At 41.7% G+C, this 20,175-nt stretch overlaps 2 protein-coding genes across 3 annotated transcripts; one reads left to right on the top strand and one right to left on the bottom strand.

Moving 5' to 3' along the window:
- Positions 1–6,158: 6,158 nt before the first annotated feature.
- LOC121541132 (cholesterol 25-hydroxylase-like protein 2) lies at positions 6,159–8,498 on the bottom strand. Its single transcript, XM_041850111.2, has one exon. The coding sequence runs from the start codon at positions 8,181–8,183 to the stop codon at positions 7,263–7,265; it is 921 nt and encodes a 306-aa protein (XP_041706045.1). The 5' UTR covers positions 8,184–8,498; the 3' UTR covers positions 6,159–7,262.
- A 4,411-nt stretch (positions 8,499–12,909) lies between these two features.
- On the top strand, positions 12,910–17,639 carry LOC121541131 (protein S100-A1-like). 2 transcript variants are annotated; one of them, XM_041850108.1, is made up of 3 exons: positions 12,910–12,995; positions 13,189–13,364; positions 16,991–17,639. In XM_041850108.1, exons 2-3 carry the CDS (start codon positions 13,224–13,226, stop codon positions 17,147–17,149), a joined length of 300 nt encoding a protein of 99 aa, XP_041706042.1. In that variant the 5' UTR covers positions 12,910–12,995; positions 13,189–13,223; the 3' UTR covers positions 17,150–17,639. The 2 variants fall into 2 exon arrangements, with proteins under 2 accessions (XP_041706042.1, XP_041706043.1); XM_041850109.1 differs by having other exon boundaries at positions 12,914–12,995; positions 13,192–13,364.
- The last annotated feature ends 2,536 nt before the right edge of the window (positions 17,640–20,175 follow it).

Genomic DNA, 20,175 nt, shown 5'->3' with positions numbered 1-20,175 from the left:
ATATTGTATGTGTATATGTATATATTGCTGTAAATATTGATCACATTCCTTGTGTATGATCATATATTTTGATGCATTGAATGTTAATATTGTGAACTTATGTTATATTTTTTACCTCCTGTTTCAGGAAGTGATGTCACTGAGTACTGCCCCTATATTTTAGGACCTTCCACCCCCACATGGGATATGGATGCCTGATGAAGACCTAAGGGTGGAAATGTTGTTATAAATAAATATCACCTGGGAGCATGAGCAGCAGTGTGCAGCGTTTTCCTTTCTGTTTTTCTTAGAATGCTGCCCTCCCTTAACTATCCACCGCCTTGCATGTGTTAGGAACTCTGCGTGAAACTAACTTTATACTATTCTGCATCTTACATTTATGACCACTGAAAAGTGCTATTTCCTGCTGATATTTCAATTATGAAGTTAAAGTAAAAATGTTACAATGGAGAATGATATAAGATAGGGAGGATTGTTTGGTGAAGAGACTGGATCCTGTCCTTTATCTGTAGATAATGCTCAGACAAGGTGAACCCAGTGATCTCTTGTAGTCCAACACAATGACCCAAGTGTCACCATTGTGCTATAGAGCCCCACAGTGGAGGTGTCATAATACCCATAAAACCTAGCGGTCAAACAGAGAAATGGTTAAAAAAAATTTTTTTACACCATTCATTTTTCCCACAGGGGATTTTAGAAACACTTCAAATAAGGGCTGTGTTTCGTATAGGCTAACCCTGGCATCACGTTTTGATAACCCAAGGTGACTTTATATTTTTGTTCAGTACATATTCAATATAGCAGGAACAGTGTTATTTGGGTTGTTAATCGGAGTTCGTTCCAACATTTGTTCATTTTTTATTATTTGTGTACTGTTTGACATTATACTGCATTGTTATGAGCTAGTAACATAAGCATTTCGCTGCACCCGCTATAACATCTGCTAAACTGTGTACACGACCAATAAACATTGATTTAATTTCTGATGTATTCATTGTTTGATTAAGAGAAAGGCTGTACATAGGAACCTTTGATATAAGAGCAGAGCCTGAGCAGAGCATTGTGTTTTTAGGGGGGATAAATTACTCCAGGCTCTTTCAGAGATTATATATTGCTGTGGGGTGTCACCTTCACCCAGACTATTGCCACTATTCTCTATTCCTTAAAATACCTGCTTCACACAACTAGGCTGCCACAGACAGGACCACTCCCTGACTGTATCACCTTCACACAGACAGGCAGGCCCCTTAAAAAGCCTGTCATTATATTCACATAGTATAGTCACAAAGGCCCCTATGAAAACTGCTTGAAGAGATTAGTGACTCCTTTCCTTTAAAATACAAGTGAGCTTTTATGTAGATCCGCGTCCACTGATGAATGATTAGCCCAGGTTGTCCATTGTAGAGCATGATTTCCATATGGCAGAAGATTAACTCAGGTAAAATCTCAGTGAGCATTACGTATACACACCTCTCAACAGAGGTAGCATGTCAAAGAGACATGCTAGTCATGCCAGGGATGGTGCGGGTCGCCAGCCCTGCCCGGCCTGTTCCTGCTCCCCGCACCAAGCCAATGATGCGCGTCGTCAGCCCGGTTCGGCCCATTCCTGCTTCCACAGTGGTGGAAAAGTACCCAATTGTCATACTTCGGTAAAAGTAAAGATAGCTTAATAGAAAATGACTCAAGTAAAAGTGAAAGTCACCCAGTAAAATACTGCTTGAGTAAAAGTCTAAAAGTATTTGGTTTTAAATATACTTAAGCATCACAAGTAAATGTAATTGCTAAAATATACTTAAGTATCAAAAGTAAAAGTAAAATAATTTCAAATTCCTTATATTAAGCAAACCAGATGGCACATTTATGGCTAGCCAAGGGCAGACTCCAACACTCAGAAATAATTTACAAACAAAGCATTTGTGTTTAGTGAGTCAGATCAGAGGCAGAAGAGATGACCGGGGATGTTCTCTTGATAAGTGTGTGAATATGACCATTTTCCTGTCCTGCTAAGCATAAAAAATGTAACAAGTACTTTTGGGTGTCAGGGAAAATGTATGGAGTAAAAAGTACATAATATTCTTTATGAATGTAGTGAAGTAAAGTAAAAATGGTCAAAAATATAAATAGTAAAGTACAGATACCCCAAAAAACTACTTATGTGGTATTTTAAAGTATTTTTACTTAAGTACTTTACACCACTGGGTTAGTATACAGTTTGCACAACCAGCAGATTCTACAGATGCATAAAACCATAAGAAAAGAGAGTACCCATACAGCCTGTTCTGTTGTAGCAGCATTTTGACCACTGTTGTGATATAACTACTCTAAGGACCTTGATTTATTAAATCAGGTTTGTTATGGTAGGGCTGCAGGAAAATCCTGCATATTCAGTAGATCTCCAGGGAGAGGGTTGGGCACTGCTATCCTGCTATCAGTCAAATGATCAGTGCGCTGAAAGCCTTGTTACAGGGCAGACATCACTGGATTTGCATCACCTGAGGGGGAGAGGGGGAGGATTATTTACAAGGCATATAGTATCCTCCCAATGATTAAGAAATGATTAATTAGCATTTGATTGGCAGGTTATGGAACAGTATGGGACAAGAAGATAGGGATCTACTATTGCAGATGGTTTACAGTAGAGAGAGGGAATAAGAAAGAAAGAGAGAGAGAAAGAAAGAGAGAGAGAGGGCAGTAAAATGGTGACTGACAGGTTTTTGCGTCATCCAGATCGCGCTGATATCATAAACTTTGTGGATGAGGGCAGGAAGGGAATGTCCTGAAGGTGCCCAGGGAGATACTGCCACATAGTTCTATCCGTATCACTCATGACTCACCTATGCTGTTTCACTTAACCCACTCACACACTGAGTCTCTGTTTCAGCCAGTGCCTCATGGTCTGCATTTCAAAAATAGGCACCTTGTGTTGCAATGCTTGAGTTCCACTCCATGCCTCAACACGCCAAACCTGTTCTGCAAGTACCGTCACTCTGTGAATAACAACAAGCAAAGGCACAGAGTATTGTGACATGTTGTAGGTTTAACCACAATTACAATATGACCTCTTTGCCTATAATAACAGAGACATTCTATATTAGTATCATAGGTTAAATCATAGTAATTTAATGTAATGTAAATTGTGTGTGTGTGTTGAATTATTCAACAGTATCTATTACATTACATGACATATATGAGTTGAATATTGAACTTCATGACTGAAACTCCAAATGGCAGATGTTCCAATGAGGGGAAGTAACTGTGTCTGTGGTCAGGTCTGCTTCAGGTTACAGGAATAAACTATACATGTTATAAAATAAATGATTGTCTGACCTTTTCAAGGTGTGTCTGTGTCTAATTTATACTTCCCATTTCTCAACCAGAGTACGACTTCTCAAATAGTACTTTATGTTTAGCGTGACCCCTGTTGGACAGTTTGTGAAACTGCATGTGTTAGTGAAGAGAGATACTGTATGTGCACACTTAGCCCACCCAATATGTACTGAAGGAGTGTAGGCTAGCTAGCCTACTCTTTTAGGGTCAATCTGCAGTTGCTAAATACATTTTTGGACTTATAAATTAATAATATGTACCCATTGATTATTGAAGAAAATAATGTATAAATGCTTCATCATGAGCTTAGTTCAACTGTCATACCCTACCAGAACCCAAAATATACATAATAATAATATGCCACTTAGCAGACGCTTTTATCCAAAGCAACTTACAGTCATGCGTGCATACATTTTTTGTGTATGGGTGGTCCCGGGGATCAAACCCACTACCTTGTCGTTACAAGCGCCATGCTCTACCAACTGAGCTACAGAGGACCACACAGTCGTGGTCAAGGGTTTTGAGAATGACACAAATATTAATTTTCACAAAGTCTGCTGCCTCAGTTTTTATGATGACAATTTGCATATACTCCAGAATGTTATGAAGAGTGATCAGATGAATTGCCATGAAAATGAATTTAATCCCTAAAAAACATATCCACTGCATTTCAGCCTTGCCACAAAAGGACCAGCTGACATCATGTCAGTGATTATCTCGTTAACACAGGTGAGAGTGTTGACGAGGACAAGGCTGGAGAACACTCTGTCATGCTGATTGAGTTAGAATAACAGACTGGAAGCTTTAAAAGGAGGGTGGTGCATGAAATCATTATTCTTCCTCTTGCAAGGAAACACGTGCCGTCATCATTGCTTTGCACAAAAAGGGCTTCACAGGCAAGGATATTGCTGCTAGTAAGATTGCACCTAAATCAACCATTTATCGGATCATCAAGAACTTCAAGGAGAGAGGTTTAATTGTTGTGAAGAAGGCTTCAGGGCGCCCAAGAAAGTCCAGCAAGCACCAGGACCGTCTCCTAAAGTTGATTCAGCTGCGGGATCGGGGCACCACCAGTGCAGAACTTGCTCAGGAATGGCAGCAGGCAGGTGTGAGTCCATCTGCACGCACAGTGAGTCAAATACTTTTGGAGGATGGCCTGGTTCAAGAAGGGCAGCGAGGAAGCCACTTCTCTCCAGGAAAAACATCAGGGACAGACTGATATTCTGCAAAAGGTACAGGGATTGGACTGCTGAGGACTGAGGTAAAGTCATTTTCTCTGATGAATCCCCTTTCCGATTGTTTGGGGCATCCGGAAAAAAGCTTGTCTGGAGAAGACAAGGTGAGCGCTACCATCAGTCCTGTGTCATGCCAACAGTAAAGCATCCTGAGACCATTCATGTGTGGGGTTGCTTCTCAGCCAAGGGAGTGGGCTCACTCACAATTTTGCCTAAGAACACAGTCATGAATAAAGAATGGTACCAACACATCCTCCGAGAGCAACTTCTCCCAACCATCCAAGAACAGTTTGGTGACGAACAATGCCTTTTCCAGCATGATGGAGCACCTTGCCATAAGGCAAAAGTGATAACTAAGTGGCTCGGGGAACAAAACATCGACATTTTGGGTCCATGGCCAGGAAACTCCCCAGACCTTAATCCCATTGAGAATTTGTGGTCAATCCTCAAGAGGCGGGTGGACAAACAAAAACCCACAAATTCTGACAAACGCCAAGCATTGATTATGCAAGAATGGGCTGCCATCAGTCAGGATGTGGCCCAGAAGTTAATTGACAGCATGCCAGGGTGGATTGCAGAGGTCTTGAAAAAGAACGGTCAACACTGCAAATATTGACTCTTCGCATAAACTTAATGTAATTGTCAATAAAAGCCTTTGACACATATGGAATGCTTGTAATTATACTTCAGTATACCATAGTAACATCTGACAAAAATATCTAAAAACACTGAAGCAGCAAACTTTGTGAAGACCAATACTTGTGTCAACTTTTTACCACGACTGTAAGCTTGTTTTATTCCAGTGTATGTAAATACATAAATAAAAGTTAATGTAAACATGGTTAAAACTATCATTTTGATTTCATGGATGGAACTGCAAAGATACACTTAGTCTACTGTACTCTGTTTTTACCAGGGGCGCAACTTTCACTGGGGAAGGGGGGGGCACATGTCCCCCCACATTCTGAAATTGCATTTTTGTCCCCCCCAGTTTTATCATTGGAATGTGATACAAAACAAGGCAACGGTGTGCTTTAGGACCAATGCGGACGCCTCCGAGCGGTTGGGTAGGCTGTTTGGAGTGTTTATGTTTATGGGGGAATAAAAAAATTAAAAACAAAGAAGTTATGTCCCCCCCACTTCTAAAACCAAATTTGCGCCTCTGGTTTTTACACAGTTGCGGCCAACATTATTTTTTCAGTTACAACACTTTACTGGCATTCTTCTTCTGTTACACACAGGTGTTCGGAGACGTTAGATTACTCATTAAAACAGGTTGGCTTCTCTCTCTTCTGTAAACAAGCCGTAACATATGGCCTTGTTGGAATCGTGTTAAAAAGATTTATAGTAATTGTATCTTTTGTTTTTAGAAAATAATTTCTCAATGATATGAAAGTTAAATTCAAAGGGTTTCAAAACTGTGTCACGAGCAAGGATTATTAACGTGTAGATAGAGCGTCGGGACTGTTGTACACATCGGCCACGCTGTCGTCAATTAATCGAATGAAAACCAAAGAGTGGGCAGTCTTGGGTGAACGACAGTTGGTGCACACTGAACGAATGACAATTTGAAATGTATGCACATTTACTGCAATATAAGGATTTCATCTCAACATTCATATTTGTTTAATATTTCGAAAATTGTAGACCCTTTCCCAACAGTAGTTTGACAATATGCTTAAAATACAGCCTGCTCTCTCCTCCACCGGCCCTCTGCTCCAATCATCATCAACAGTACAAATATTCTGCAGTTTCCCGTATTATTAATCTATTAGAAAACAAGCACACTCTTTAGGAATAACAAGTATTCTTGGTGCTCTGCCAATGACATGCTTGAAAAGAGAAATAGTTGTGTTTGGTTTTTGTTTAGGCCACAGGCTGAAGATCATGGATCACAAAGAAGGTGTTTTGTGGTGGAAGGGGCAGTGTAGGGGTCTCTGCCAATGAGAGTATTGATAGCGTCTGAAAGAGAGGATGATAAATTAGTATTGGCCCCACGCATCACTCTGGCGGCACACTGGACACAGCTAAAAGACTGCCATTCAGCTCTCTGGTTTGTGTGTCTGTGTGTGCGTGTGTGCGCGCGCGCGCGCATTTCCCTTGTGTTACCCTGCTTGAATTGCTGTGCTGCAAATCCTTCAACTGTGTTAATTTAACAAAACTCAAATTATGAAAATGTCTGTAAAACATTTGTGCTGTCTTATGTTTACATGTCTCTCTTCTAGCAACAGACAGTTATGCTATATCAGGTTATCCATATAGTATGTCATAGGATTTACAAAACAAAAATGTATTCAAAAAGAGTTCAAAACAGAGAAACATAAGAAAATGTCAATAGCAAACAACTTAGCAAAAATATAAAACTCCATTCAGCATGGATTTTAGAGGTATTAGTAAAACACACACATTTCAAATGTAGGGAAGTCTGACCTGAGAATGCCATGGAAACCAATGAAAAACCACAGAGTAATCCAAAACAAATCAATATCACACAAAACCAGAGATCTGACAGAGAGCCACAGAGCGCAGTTAGTATGAAGTCATTACATTTCATAAAGACAAAGAAAGATGGAAGAGGGGAAGAGAGAGAGAGGTGGACAGAGAGAAAGACAGTAGAGATAGAGTAAGGAGGGGAGAGAGATTGGATGAAATACACACAAAAGCGGTCAAGGGAGAGAGGGAGGAGAAAAAAAGCAACACTCAAGCTCCTTTATCCTTCCTCCCCTTTAGACCTTCCTCAACATATTTCTCTTTGGAGGGGGTGGGCACCATGTTAGTCCCCCCCAGCCAGTCCCAGTGGGAGAAGAACGGGGCGAAGTTTGTCCCGGGCATCCGGTGGTGAGCGTCGTGTTTGGGGGGTCCGCCCCACAGGCCGAAGGGCACCAGGCGGTGCAGCGACCAGGGGAAGTCGTAGCCACAGTGGTCCTCAGTGGACACACAGATGGTGAACACCATGAAGCCCCAGGCGGTCAGGCAGTGGCACTGCAGCAGGAGGGGGTCCACAGTGGTCCAGAAGCCCGAGCTGATCAGCTCCCAGGCGGACACGTACTGGGTGACCAGGCTGAATGGCTGAAGGTACTGGTGGTGCATGGCGTGGAAGGTGCGGTACAGCCAGGGGACTCTGTGGTGGAGAAGATGCCAAAGGTAGAACTGGAAGTCAAAGACCACCATGCACCCCAGGATGCCCAGGAGGAAGCTCATTAGAGTGGGTGCGTCACGGGGGAGCGGAATAGGAGGCCTCCACAGCCACTGGCCCACAGCAGCAGGGAAGATATAGACCAGGTGGTTGTAGGCCGTGAGGTACAGGGTGGTCCAGATGTTGTCCCAGGTGACGGGTCTGTCTGGGTGGATCTTGTAGCTGTTGAGGGCGGGCCAGCTGGGGGCCAGGAGGTCTAGCAGGGTGTAGAGGGTCACCAGGAGGAGGTAGGTAGAGACAGAGATGACCACGGGGAACAGAGGGCTCCGCAGCTCAGCCTGGTGGTGCTGCAGGAGGTAGTCCCACGCCGGCTGGAGGACGGACTGCTCCGGGAGCCCCAGACCCAGGTTCAGGGTCAGGTTGGCCACGGTCAGGTGAGACATCCAGGGGAGAGACACACCGCTGAACAAACCTCCTGCACTCATTGTGACTACAACTAAAGTCTCAGATAATTAATTTATATCTGGGTTGGTTGCAACAGAGTCCACAAGAATGGCAAAGATCCTTCCAGCTGTAACGTAATGTTTGTTTTTCTGCAAAAGGAAAATAATCTGGCGCAGTAGTGCCAAATTGGGTTGGCGGTCGATCTTAGCCTCTTATGTACATCGAGGCGCCACCTCCTCCCCCCCCACCATTTCTGACCCAGATCTGAGAGAGCTGCCTCCCGCTGACCAGAAGTGACAAAGACAAAGTCAAGTGTGTTTTCTTTACTGGCATTGAGGAGAAACAATACAGTGTGGTTGAAGCCGAACTTTGGTGCTCATGTTTAATGCAGAAACTGGTGAACTGTCAAATTTGATCATTTTGGTTAAATCAGTTGATTATTAATTAAAAACAACTTTTTAAAAATATGTTTTCCTCTTTTTCTTTTTTTCTTTCTCTCTCCCTCTCTTCCTCTCTCTTTCTCTTATTGACTTGTTGTGAAGGTCAATAGTAATAAATCATAGAAAGCTGTCAAAAGTGACTTTGAGTTCAAAGGCTCTACATTATTCATGTTGAATTACACTTGTGTTTTTGTATGGTTCATTTTGCATCATGCTGGTTAGAATAAGGTCTGATTGTTGGAAGAGAAACAGAGGCAAGTGGAACGGACCACAGAGATGGTTTCTATGGTGGAGCTCAAGTAATCCCCTTCTAACTCAAAGGAGGCTTTATATTATTATATTATCTAAATTAACCAAATAAGGTAATGAATTCTGATGTAATGTTTTGTGATCATTATGGTACATAATTGCATAATGGAACACGTGTTGACTGCACAGACTCTCTGAGACCACTAGAGGGCAGTCAAGTATCACTGGAAGAAAGACGGCTCAGCTCTGGAACAGAGATAATAATATGCCATTTAGCAGACGCTTTTATCCAAAGCGACTTACAGTCACGCGTGCATACATGTTTGTGTATGGGTGGTCCCGGGGATCGAACCCACTACCTTGGCGTTATAAGCGCCGTGCTCTACCAGCTGAGCTACAGAGGACCACAGATGGTTGTTTCTGAAGTTTTACACTTACTTGGAATGTTGATTCTAAAACATTTCGCTTTGTGGACACAAACTCCTTTCTGAGGGCTGCAATGGAAAATCTCCTTAATGTATATTTTTTCATGAAGACCTGAAACTGCATGTGAAGTTCATTCATCTTAGTTTTTATATCTAATATTACAACAAGTTGAGGTGTATAGCATATTGTGGGGAACTCAATTTCAATGTGAACTGATGTTACTGTAAACTGTTGTCTTGCCCTTAGCTGTTGGAAAGACATTTTAGGGACCAAAATCGAACAACAACAAAACTGTATGACATGTAATCTAATTCTCCAATTGACAGAATATCGTCATTTAAATTGTGACGGTGACTCATTCGTCTCTATGCAATGCGAGAGTAATTCAATTATGTTTACAGATATCCTTTAATTATGATATCTTAGAGTATTGATGTATACACTGACTCGGTGGCTGAGTACATCAGGAAGTGCATAGAGGATGTTGTTCCCACTGTGACGATTAGAACTTATCCAAACCAAAATCTGTGGATAGATGGAAGCATTTGCACAAAACTGAAAGCGCGAATGGGATGGCGCCTTCGCCATCGCATTGCACACTGCCCTATCCCATCTGGACAAGAGGAATACCTATGTAAGAATGCTACTCATCGACTACAGCTCAGCCTTCACCTCCAAGCTCATCACTAAGCTCGGAGCCCTGGGTCTGAACCCCGCCTTGTGCAACTGGGTCCTGGACTTCCTGACGGGCCGCCCCCAGGTGGTGAAGGTAGGCAACAACACCTGATCCTCAACGCGGGGGCCCCACAAGGGTGTGTGCTCAGCCCCCTCCTGTACTCCCTGTTCACCCATGACTGCGTGGCCACGCACATCTCCAACTCAATCATCAAGTTTGCAGAAGACACAACAGTGATTATCAACAACGACGAGACAGCAGTGGTCACCAACCGGTGATAAAGACATAAACGTTTGCGCTTCTTTTTTATTTTTGGTGCTGTTGGCGGTAGGTGCACTTGATTCAGAAGCCCTGCGCTCCGGGTAGGCAAAGTGTTCCCATTTTGAACCTACCCGGCGGACCGGGAGATCTGCGGCTAAATCGAGTAGGCCTACTGTGCTGGCCAAGGGAGATCTGTGGCTAAATCAAGTGCGCCTACTGCGCTGGCCAATCGGATAGCTCAAATCACCGTGCCTACAGCTTCCATGACCCCGGCCACAGCAAAGTTTGATACTAGCCTACGTGAGATTTCATAACTTCTAAAACCTTGACTAGAGACTGTCAAAGAATACAGCAAAGAGCTACTGTTTTTATGAGTGAGTTCATGTCTAAGTTTTTATTCAACACTGTCAACACTGTTTTTATTCAACACTATTACAAAACATAAAACGTGCTTCTCCCTACTTCCACTCGCACTGCAGCTGCAATTAATGAGTAGCCAAGTGTATCGATAGCCCTGTGGTTTTTACTATTATTAGCAGCTCGTCGTGTCTATTTTAATATCGAGGAATAGTTCACTTTCTCCGGTCATAGGAACCACATGAATTTGTGCATGAGGCAGATGCGGTGTGACTCGAGTTTCGCCATCAGTTGGAAGACTGTGTCCCCTCTCTCTGGTTAGCCTCAGGAAAGGAAGGAGAGAGCAGGGACTGTGAGAGGCGGACCCTCTGCTGCTCTCTCCCTCCCTCCGCTGAGACTAATGCTGTGTTCAAAACAACTGGAAACTCAGAACTCGGAAATCTCCGACATCCGACTTCAGTGTGTTCAAGACAACTGGGAACTCGGGGAAAAAACTAGATCCAAATCGGAATTCTAGGTCGGAAACTTGGGCATCTTTCTAGAGCTCAGACTTTCCGACCTAAATAGCACTGACGTCATGATTTTACCTCATTTTTTTCAGAGTTCCCAGTTGTCTTGAAAGCACCATGACCATCAGATGCAGGTACCGTCAATCCAGTAAAAAAAAAAAATGCAATAATAATTACATTATTTCAATTTATGTGCCTTGCAAGTGCTACACCAACTGATCTATTTTGTTATCAAAGCTTGAGTTTTGAAATATAATACGCTCTGAGAAGAACAATATTGGCAGGCCAGGCATATAGCCAATATGCTGTGTTAATGTATTAGGTCTACTGCACAAACCTCATTACTACAGAACTGTTTTTATTAGGTTAATGTCAAGAATGGTCCACCACCCAAAGGACATCCAGCCAACTTGACACAACTGTGGGAAGCATTGGAGTCAACATGGGCCAGCATCCCTGTGGAACGAGTTCGACACCTTGTAGAGTCCGTGCCCCGATGAATTGAGACTGTTCTGAGGGCAAAAGGGGGTGCAACGCAATATTATGAAGATGTTCCTAATGTTTTGTACACTCAGTGTAAATACTGTATTCTTGTCAAGGCTCATCCTATATAACTAATGCTGTACACACCTTTTCTATTCCCATACTGTCTATACTGTCTATACACACCATCATATATACAGTATATATACACTCCAGACTCTGACATTGCTTGTTCTGATATTTCTTGATTCCTTGACTTATATTTTGGGGGATTTGTGTGTATTGTTCAGTATGACTGCACTGTTGGAGCTATAAAAATAAGCATTTCGCTGAATCTGCGATAACATCTGCAAAATATGTGTATGCGACCAATAACATTTGATTTGATTTATGCGTTTCCCCCTCCCATCCCCTGCAAGGGAACCTTACATGTCTCTCCTGTGTAACGTTCTTACATTTAGCTCGGCCAACTCTGAAGGGAGCGGTTTCATCACCCTTTCAAACGGAAAACATTTTTAGCTGTGGAAGAGGAGGGTGGATGAGGGGTTGAAGACAAACTTGCGATCCACCCTCCCTAAGGTGAAATCTGTAGGGGCATGGAGGCAAAAGAAAAACTGCCTCCGTTGACAATGCAGTACCTAAGGTTTGTCCCCCTACCGATGCTATTGACATTAAGAGTTGGGATGGACTAAGGCAATGTCAGAGCTGTTACAGAGGACAAAGAGAGAGATAGAAATAGAGTTTGTGCATGGGTGTGTGTGAGACAGAGAGAGATAGAGAGAGAGAGAGAGAGAGAGAGAGAGAGAGAGAGAGAGAGAGAGAGAGAGAGAGAGAGAGAGAGAGAGAGAGAGAGAGAGAGAGAGAGAGAGAGAGACAGAGAGAGATGGTACATCCACAGGTGATCCAATATGCCCAAAAAGTGTTTCATTATTATCACTGATGTAAGGTTGTATCTTTATTTGACCAGCAGGTCTATAGGGTATTGACTCTTTCAGCTCTAAATCTACATCTGCTGCTCTCGCACCCTGAAAACAAAACATTCAGAACACAGTGACATAGGAACACTTTAGTGAAATGGAGTGGCGCTACACAATTCCAACTGAAAATCACTTCAAGTTGTTCTCCTATATTCTTCAACAGGAACATTTCCTGTACACTCTCATTCATTGCAGCTGAGGCACATATTGTACATAGATCTATTTTCAGCAGGCATGGTACAGTGTCTCACAGGAGACACCAGGGCCTACATGGGAACATGTTTTGTTTTTCACCGCGGTGCCACCGTTGAGCCTTTGATTAAAAACAAGGCAGGAAGACAGTTGCCATGGCCCTCTCGTATCTGGAATATTTATTGCCACGGTGATGGAGGACGAAGCGTCATGTTGCCATTGATTTCTAGATAAACAAGCCATGCTGCAACCTCTGTCAGATCATACCAGCCCAGGATTGCAGGTAGATACTCCTCTCCTATCCACTCCTATAGAGCTTTTGTTGTCTGCCTATATGTTGTATTATGTCTATCCATATGTTGTTTATTGTCTGTCTATAGAGTAATGTCGAATATTTTCACTTGTATTTCATGCTTTTCAATACTTGTGGCCATAGTTTGGCCAAATAACTATTTTCCCCTTACACTTTTGCTCAGTAGGTCGTGAGAGACATCAACCTCCTATCACCATCATGCCAAGCCGACTTGAAAGTGCTATGGACACGCTTATAACAGTTTTCTACAACTACTCTGGGAACGATGGAGACAAATACAAGCTCAACAAGGGAGAGCTAAAACAACTATTGAACAGTGAACTCACTGACTTCCTCACGGTAAAGAAGCTGTCTAATATCCATAATTGATCATTTTCAATATAGTTTTACATTATTTTGGTATCTCTTCACTTGATCATGTTTAACAGTTGAATGGCCCCTAATGGGTATATTTCTGAGGACCTTACATGAATGGGCTTAGGAACAAATATTTGACCTCTTGTGACACTATTTCACTGTTGTTTTTGTGAAACTGTAAAACACAGTGGCGTGAATAGAAAAAAAACAGACTGTATAAGTTATATTCTTATTATTGTTTTTATTTGGCACCACATAGTAAGAAATGTCACAAGGTATTGCCCTCTCCTCCTCAATCAGTGACATGTTTTTGAATAGATGTTGCACATTAGCTGTGTGCTGAACCTCAAATAACATGTTGTCTGTAATTAGAAACATCCTTGTGACAGTTAAAGTGGTGGAGGCCACACATTTAGATGAAATAATAACAGCACATCACATCCGGCTGTCGTTATGTGAACAACATGTTAATGATTGGAAATGCTTTGGTTTAGTGGAGCGTGACCTTTTCAACTTGTTTTCGTTCCTTCCATTGATTTCATGGTGATCAGCAGGGATGATTATGCTCTACTCATGGATATGTTGGGGTGCTTCTTAATGCTACTTGATTACCCATTGAGACTTGAAAGATGAATAAGACAACTAAGTGTGTATTGAATTTGCAAATGTCCAGCATTTAAAAACACACCGACTCAACTCAGTATTGTACAAATTCATGTCGTCTGTTATGTTAATTTTGTTCCAATTATAGACCTACAACACACAATTCACATGATTCTCAAAGACGTGAAGCGTGGCAATTTAGTTTTTCTGTTCTTCAATATACCTCAGTGGCTACAGATATAGGATCTTAATTTGATCACTCTTTTGTTGCTGAGAATTTTCCTGCACAGCAGGAAATGCAAACTTGTAGTGTGTTCAAGGTTTAAAAAGGCTTCTAAAGTTTGTCATTTCCATTTTAAAATGTCAGACTTGAGTTGCCCTAATGAAAAATGTATCAACCCCTACAAAATATATCCATGAATTATAATCCACATGATAATTCACATTTCCTGATGCTGCTGGAATATTTTCCTGCTGTAACAAACTGGTTCAAATTAAGATCCTAGTCCTACATCTACAGGAAGCATACAATTAGAACATTGTTGATTAAGAGAATGGTAGAGTTATCCAAAAAGGAAAGCAAGAAGGAAACACTATTGTAAAGGGCAACTACATTATGTTGGATTAGTTTCCGTGCTGTGAAGTTTTGATTTCTGGTTTAGTTGAGTATAACTTCAGAGGAAGGCCCTAAAAATTGCCAAAGACTCCAGCCACCTTAGTCATTGACTGTTCTCTCTGCTACCACACGGCAAGCAGTACCAGAGCGTCAAGTCTAGGTCCAAAAGGCTTCTTAACAGCTTCCACCCCAAAGCCATAAGACTGCTGAACAGCTTATCAAATGGCTACCTGGAATATTTGCATTGATTATTATTATTATATTATTATTATTATTATCCACAATGGCCAAGACCAGAGAGCTGTGTAAGGACATCAGGGATAAAATTGTAGACCTGCACAAGGCTGGGATGGGCTACAGGACAATAGGCAAGCAGCTTGGTGAGAAGGCAACAACTGTTGGCGCAATTATTAGAAAATTGAAGAAGTTCAAGATGACGGTCAATCACCCTCGGTCTGGGGCTCCATGCAAGATCTCACCTCGTGGGGCATCAATGATCATGAGGAAGGTGAGGGATCAGCCCAGAACTACACGGCAGGACCTGGTCAATGACCTGAAGAGAGCTGGGACCGCAGTCTCAAAGAAAACCATTAGTAACACACTACGCCGTCATGGATTAAAATCCTGCAGCGCACGCAAGGTCCCCCTGCTCAAGCCAGCGCATGTCCAGGCCCGTCTGAAGTTTGCCAATGACCATCTGGATGATCCAGAGGAGGAATGGGAGAAGGTCATGTGGTCTGATGAGACAAAAATTTGATTTGATTTGATTTTGTTACTTTGTGAAAGCAGACTAGATAGCAGATCCTCTCCACTGCCCTCTGTCAGTGAGGGGTTGAAGAGACAAATCTCTCCTCCTTCATTTTTTTTCTCTCTCCCCCTCTATTCCCTCACGTTTTCTCTCTACCTCTCCTCCCTCACTCTGATGGAAGGAAGCCTCAGGTAACTACGCATCATCAGCATTGGCCCACATCACCTCCAAATCTAGACTTAGACTACTCCCTTCTGATGTCACTAGTCTCCACCCACCGACATACCTCTGACAAGTATAGAGACGGTGTCCTGGTCCCAGTCTTGTACACATTCAGGACGCGTCACAAATGGCGTCCTATTCCCTATAAACTACTTGTCAAAAGTAGTGCACTATGTAGTGAATATGTTGCTATTTTGGGATGCAGACTCATACTGTACTGTAGCTTCATATCCTAGGGTCAACTTTGAGCTAATTAGTGATAAAAAAATAAATAACAATCGTAAGCTATCACTGAGTAATTCTGTCATTGATCAATCACACTATATGCTGAGGCGATAGATACTGCTTACTGTTGAATTAGATCTAACGTTGTTACCTTGGGCCAAATAGTAACTTTTCACGTAAATGTCAATGAAGATTTGCATATATCCAATCAAACTATCAAATCAGGATATTGCCCCCTTGAGCTGAGTGTGTGTGTGTGTTACATACCTCCATTAGCTACATATCACCACAGCCTGAAGTCACCACAGGGCTCTGTATCCCAAACTGGCTTGGCTTGACTGAAAGAAGCCATCCAACGGTCACCATCTCTCACACACAGGCACACACACACACACACACACAGTGTATACACACACACACACACACACACACACACACACACACACACACACACACACACACACACACACACACACACACACACACACACACACACACACACACACACACACACACACACCTCTGATGGTTCTCAGCTCATGTGTCATTGATTACTACCACCGTCACTCTAGCTTCCCGTGGACATTGGCTGTGTGGTGAGGTGCTGTGCTGTGCCCAGTCAGTGCCTTAGGTGGTCTAATATGCTGGATGGAGCTCCAGCACCATGAATCCAATGACTCAGAGCCTGAGGCATCTCTTCTCAGATCTCCATCTCAGATCTCTGGCTGGTAGATTGACACAGGGCCTAATTGCAGTCTGCTGCCGGGGGAAACTTATTTATTGGCCAGGCAGCTGAATCCAGACCGGTCAATAGGCGACATGAGACCTATCAAGATTCAGGACGGTCCATTTCCTGGTAGTGTTGTGTAGAGTAGTAGAGTGAGTCAGAGGCCTGTAAGTGTCCCTACGTGACCTGGAATACGCCCAGGGGAACAGAGCACTAGAGTTACAGTCAGTTGTTTCAATTATGAGATATGCCTATATCTTTGTAAACATTTTATAGACTCAAAGCGATGTTGATCTCATGGACTGTCAGTCCTTGCATCCATAGCTGTGCCAATGAAGTTGAGAGGGGTTACATTCTCCCAGCCCCATCCCTTAAATGATCAAATTTACTTAATCAGGTTTTGAAATTAGTGATTGGTGGATAGATCTTTGATTGATTGATTCATTGTTCTTTCTTTTCATTTCCAGTCTCAGAAAGACCCCATGATGGTGGAGAAGATCATGAATGACCTGGACTCCAACAAAGACAACGAGGTGGACTTCAATGAGTTTGTGGTTCTGGTGGCGGCCCTGACCGTAGCCTGCAATGACTTCTTCCAGGAGCAGCAGAAGAAGAAAGCCAACTAAGGGTTGAGTCCGAAATGGCTTCCTGTTGCTATGACCGGTCTATAAAGGGTTCTGTCTAAAAGTAGTGCATTGCATATGGAATAGGGAGGCATTTCAGATCGGCCCGTGGATAGTAATAGAATTAGAAACCAACCACGCCCATCATGCTGAACACTGATTTACATTATGGTTTCAGTGCTACTAAAACCACTACACTAAATATGTTGTTGTTTTTTGCATCAGGAATGTTAACAGCAGAAGTACACTAGACTAAAGTAGAAATCTCCATTAACATACTCTTGCTAGATATAGGATACTTCTGTGCCTCCGACGCGTCAAAACAGATTATTCCAAACAGATGTTAACATGTTGTCACACTAGCCTAAGTGCCAGACTGTTTCTGTTCTCAACAACACTTCTTGCCAGAGAAGATAACCATAAAGTGGTCCTCTGTAGCTCAGCTGGTAGAGCACGGCGCTTGAAACGCCAAGGTAGTGGGTTCGATCCCCAGGACCACCCATACACAAAAATGTATGCACGCATGACTGTAAGTTGCTTTGGGTAAAAGCGTCTGCTAAATGGCATATTATTATTATTTATAAAAGATCTGGCTAGACCAAAACAAACAATCATTTTCCTCTGATGTCAGAATAACTGCCTGCTTGGTTAGTTGATTGATTGATTCTGTCATTCATCCAACGGTTGGTTCATAGATTTTTGTAATGTATTGTAACTATGAATTTGTCACATCATGCAAAGAGGGAGTGAGGGGGGATTATGTCCTGTAAATCAGAAATGTACTTGAGAATGTTCCTGTCATTGTAGAATGAACTATGTGTCACATAAACTATGTGTCACGTAATGAGACATTTAAATCAAATGTTACAGTTGCATGAGCGTGTTTCTTATTCATTATGAAATTATTAATTTGCCATCACATGTAAATGATTATGACAGCATGATATTGTCAAGCAAAATTATTAGCTTGACAAATGTTTTTATATTGTGACAGTAACACAGCATAATAAAGTTCTGATACTCAAGACCTTGAGTGTGTGTGTGTGTGTTTTAGAGTTTATGTTAGTGTGTGCACTGTAACAAAATAAATAAATAAAAAATAACCAATTGCTTAATCAGTGTTATTCTGTGAGTTGAATGGACTTGAAAAGGACAATAATTTGAGCTAATGTGTTACATTTTGCTACTCAACATACTCTGCACGAGGTGAGACGAATTTGAATAAGCTTGTTGAGTAAAATTTCAAATTCATGTTTGCTCAAAATCACTCAAAACACGCCCATCATTATCATATTTTTCAGCATGCTCTATTGCAGGTTGATTTTCAGAATTGTTTGTTGCAATACCTGTGTTTATGCATATACATTGATTGGTTGATTAATCTTATGCTACACAAACATGAATAACATATATGTTTTTAAACTAATCTGTTTGTAGTTGGACTTATTGCACCCGTTATTGAGATGGCTGTTCCAGTTTAGATGATTTAGGTAGGCTCAATAATCAATCTTCCCAGTTATTCTCAATGTAGGTTGTGTGTCATTAAATGTTCCAATTGTTGGATATCCTCATTCTGGCTGGATTCCAATAGGAATTACATGTCACTTTGCAAGCCAGCATAATGTGACTTGCAGGCTTGATGTGGCCTGTAACCCAGGAGTTTCAGACAACTGTGTTAGGGTGTATTTGTAATGTATTGTTTAAAGAGTTGAATTTTGAAGATAAAATATTCACTTAGACACTTACTTGGTGAAGACTACAGTACTGAAAGCCATTGAATACAACAACCATGTCTTTGTCACTAACAAATACTGGTAACTACACTTCACATGAAAGGCACACTGGGAAATATGCAAATAAGGTAGAATACATTCTAAAATGTTATGTTCACTCAACCTCAAATTCAAAGTTGAGTGAACTTACAATTCAACTTTAGAATGTATGTTGGTTCAGCCAGTGGTGGAAAAGCACCCAATTGTCATATTTGAGTAAAAGTAAATATACCTTAATCGAAAATGACTCAAGTAAAAGTGAAAGTCACCCAGTAAAATACTACTTGAGTAAAAGTCTAAAAGTATTTTGTTTTAAATATACTTAAGTATCAAAAGTACATGTAATTGCTAAAATATACTTAAGTATCAAAAGTAAAAGCAAACCAGACGGCATAATTATAATGTTTTTCTTTTTATTTACGGATAGCCAGGGGCATGCTCCAACACTCAGACATCATTAGCAAACAAAGCATGTGTTTAGTGAGTCCGCCAGATCAGAGGCAGTAGGGATGACCAGGGACGTTCTCTTGATGAGTGTGTGAATTAGACTATTTTCCTGTCCTGCTAAGCATTCAAAATGTAACAAGTACTTTTGGGTGTCAAGGAAAATGTATGGAGTAAAAAGTACATCATTTTCTTTAGGAATGTATTGAAGTAAAAGTAAAAGTAGTCAAAAATATTAATAGTAAAGTAAAGTACAGATACCCAAAAAAACTACTAAAGTAGTGTTTTTATTTAAGTACCACTGGGTTCAGCTATATTCCCTAATGTTGAGCAAACTCACAATCCTATTGCAGTTAGTTACCTTACAATTGCACGTTGAATCAACATATATTTTTTACAGTGTGTGTGTATGTATGTGCCTGTCCTGTGTGTCCGTCCCCATCACTTCTCTTGGAGTGTTCAGAACATTTCTCAAGGAGAGGTTGTGCTGTGCTTTTGGGAGGTCTCTGTATAACGCGCCTGGTGATGCGTTCGATGATGCATGATGATGACGATTCAATCCCCGTTAACCACCTGGCCCCTCCACCACCTGTCAATCACAGTGACACATGACATCCCTCCTTCAGCAGCAGTCAGTGGCGGTTTCTCCTTGCGATTCATAAAGTATGCCCATGCTACAAATTGCAGAAGAATAAAACGTTTTATTTACAAATGTGATTTTAAACCCTAACCTAACCCTTATGGAAAAAAAACCATGATTTCACATGTGGAAAAATCACATGATTTCACATGTGAAATGTTCACACATTTAGC

Source organism: Coregonus clupeaformis, chromosome 27 (assembly GCF_020615455.1).
Source record: "Coregonus clupeaformis isolate EN_2021a chromosome 27, ASM2061545v1, whole genome shotgun sequence".
Lineage (NCBI taxonomy): Eukaryota > Metazoa > Chordata > Actinopteri > Salmoniformes > Salmonidae > Coregonus > Coregonus clupeaformis.
This window is presented reverse-complemented; position numbering and strand designations above follow the sequence as displayed.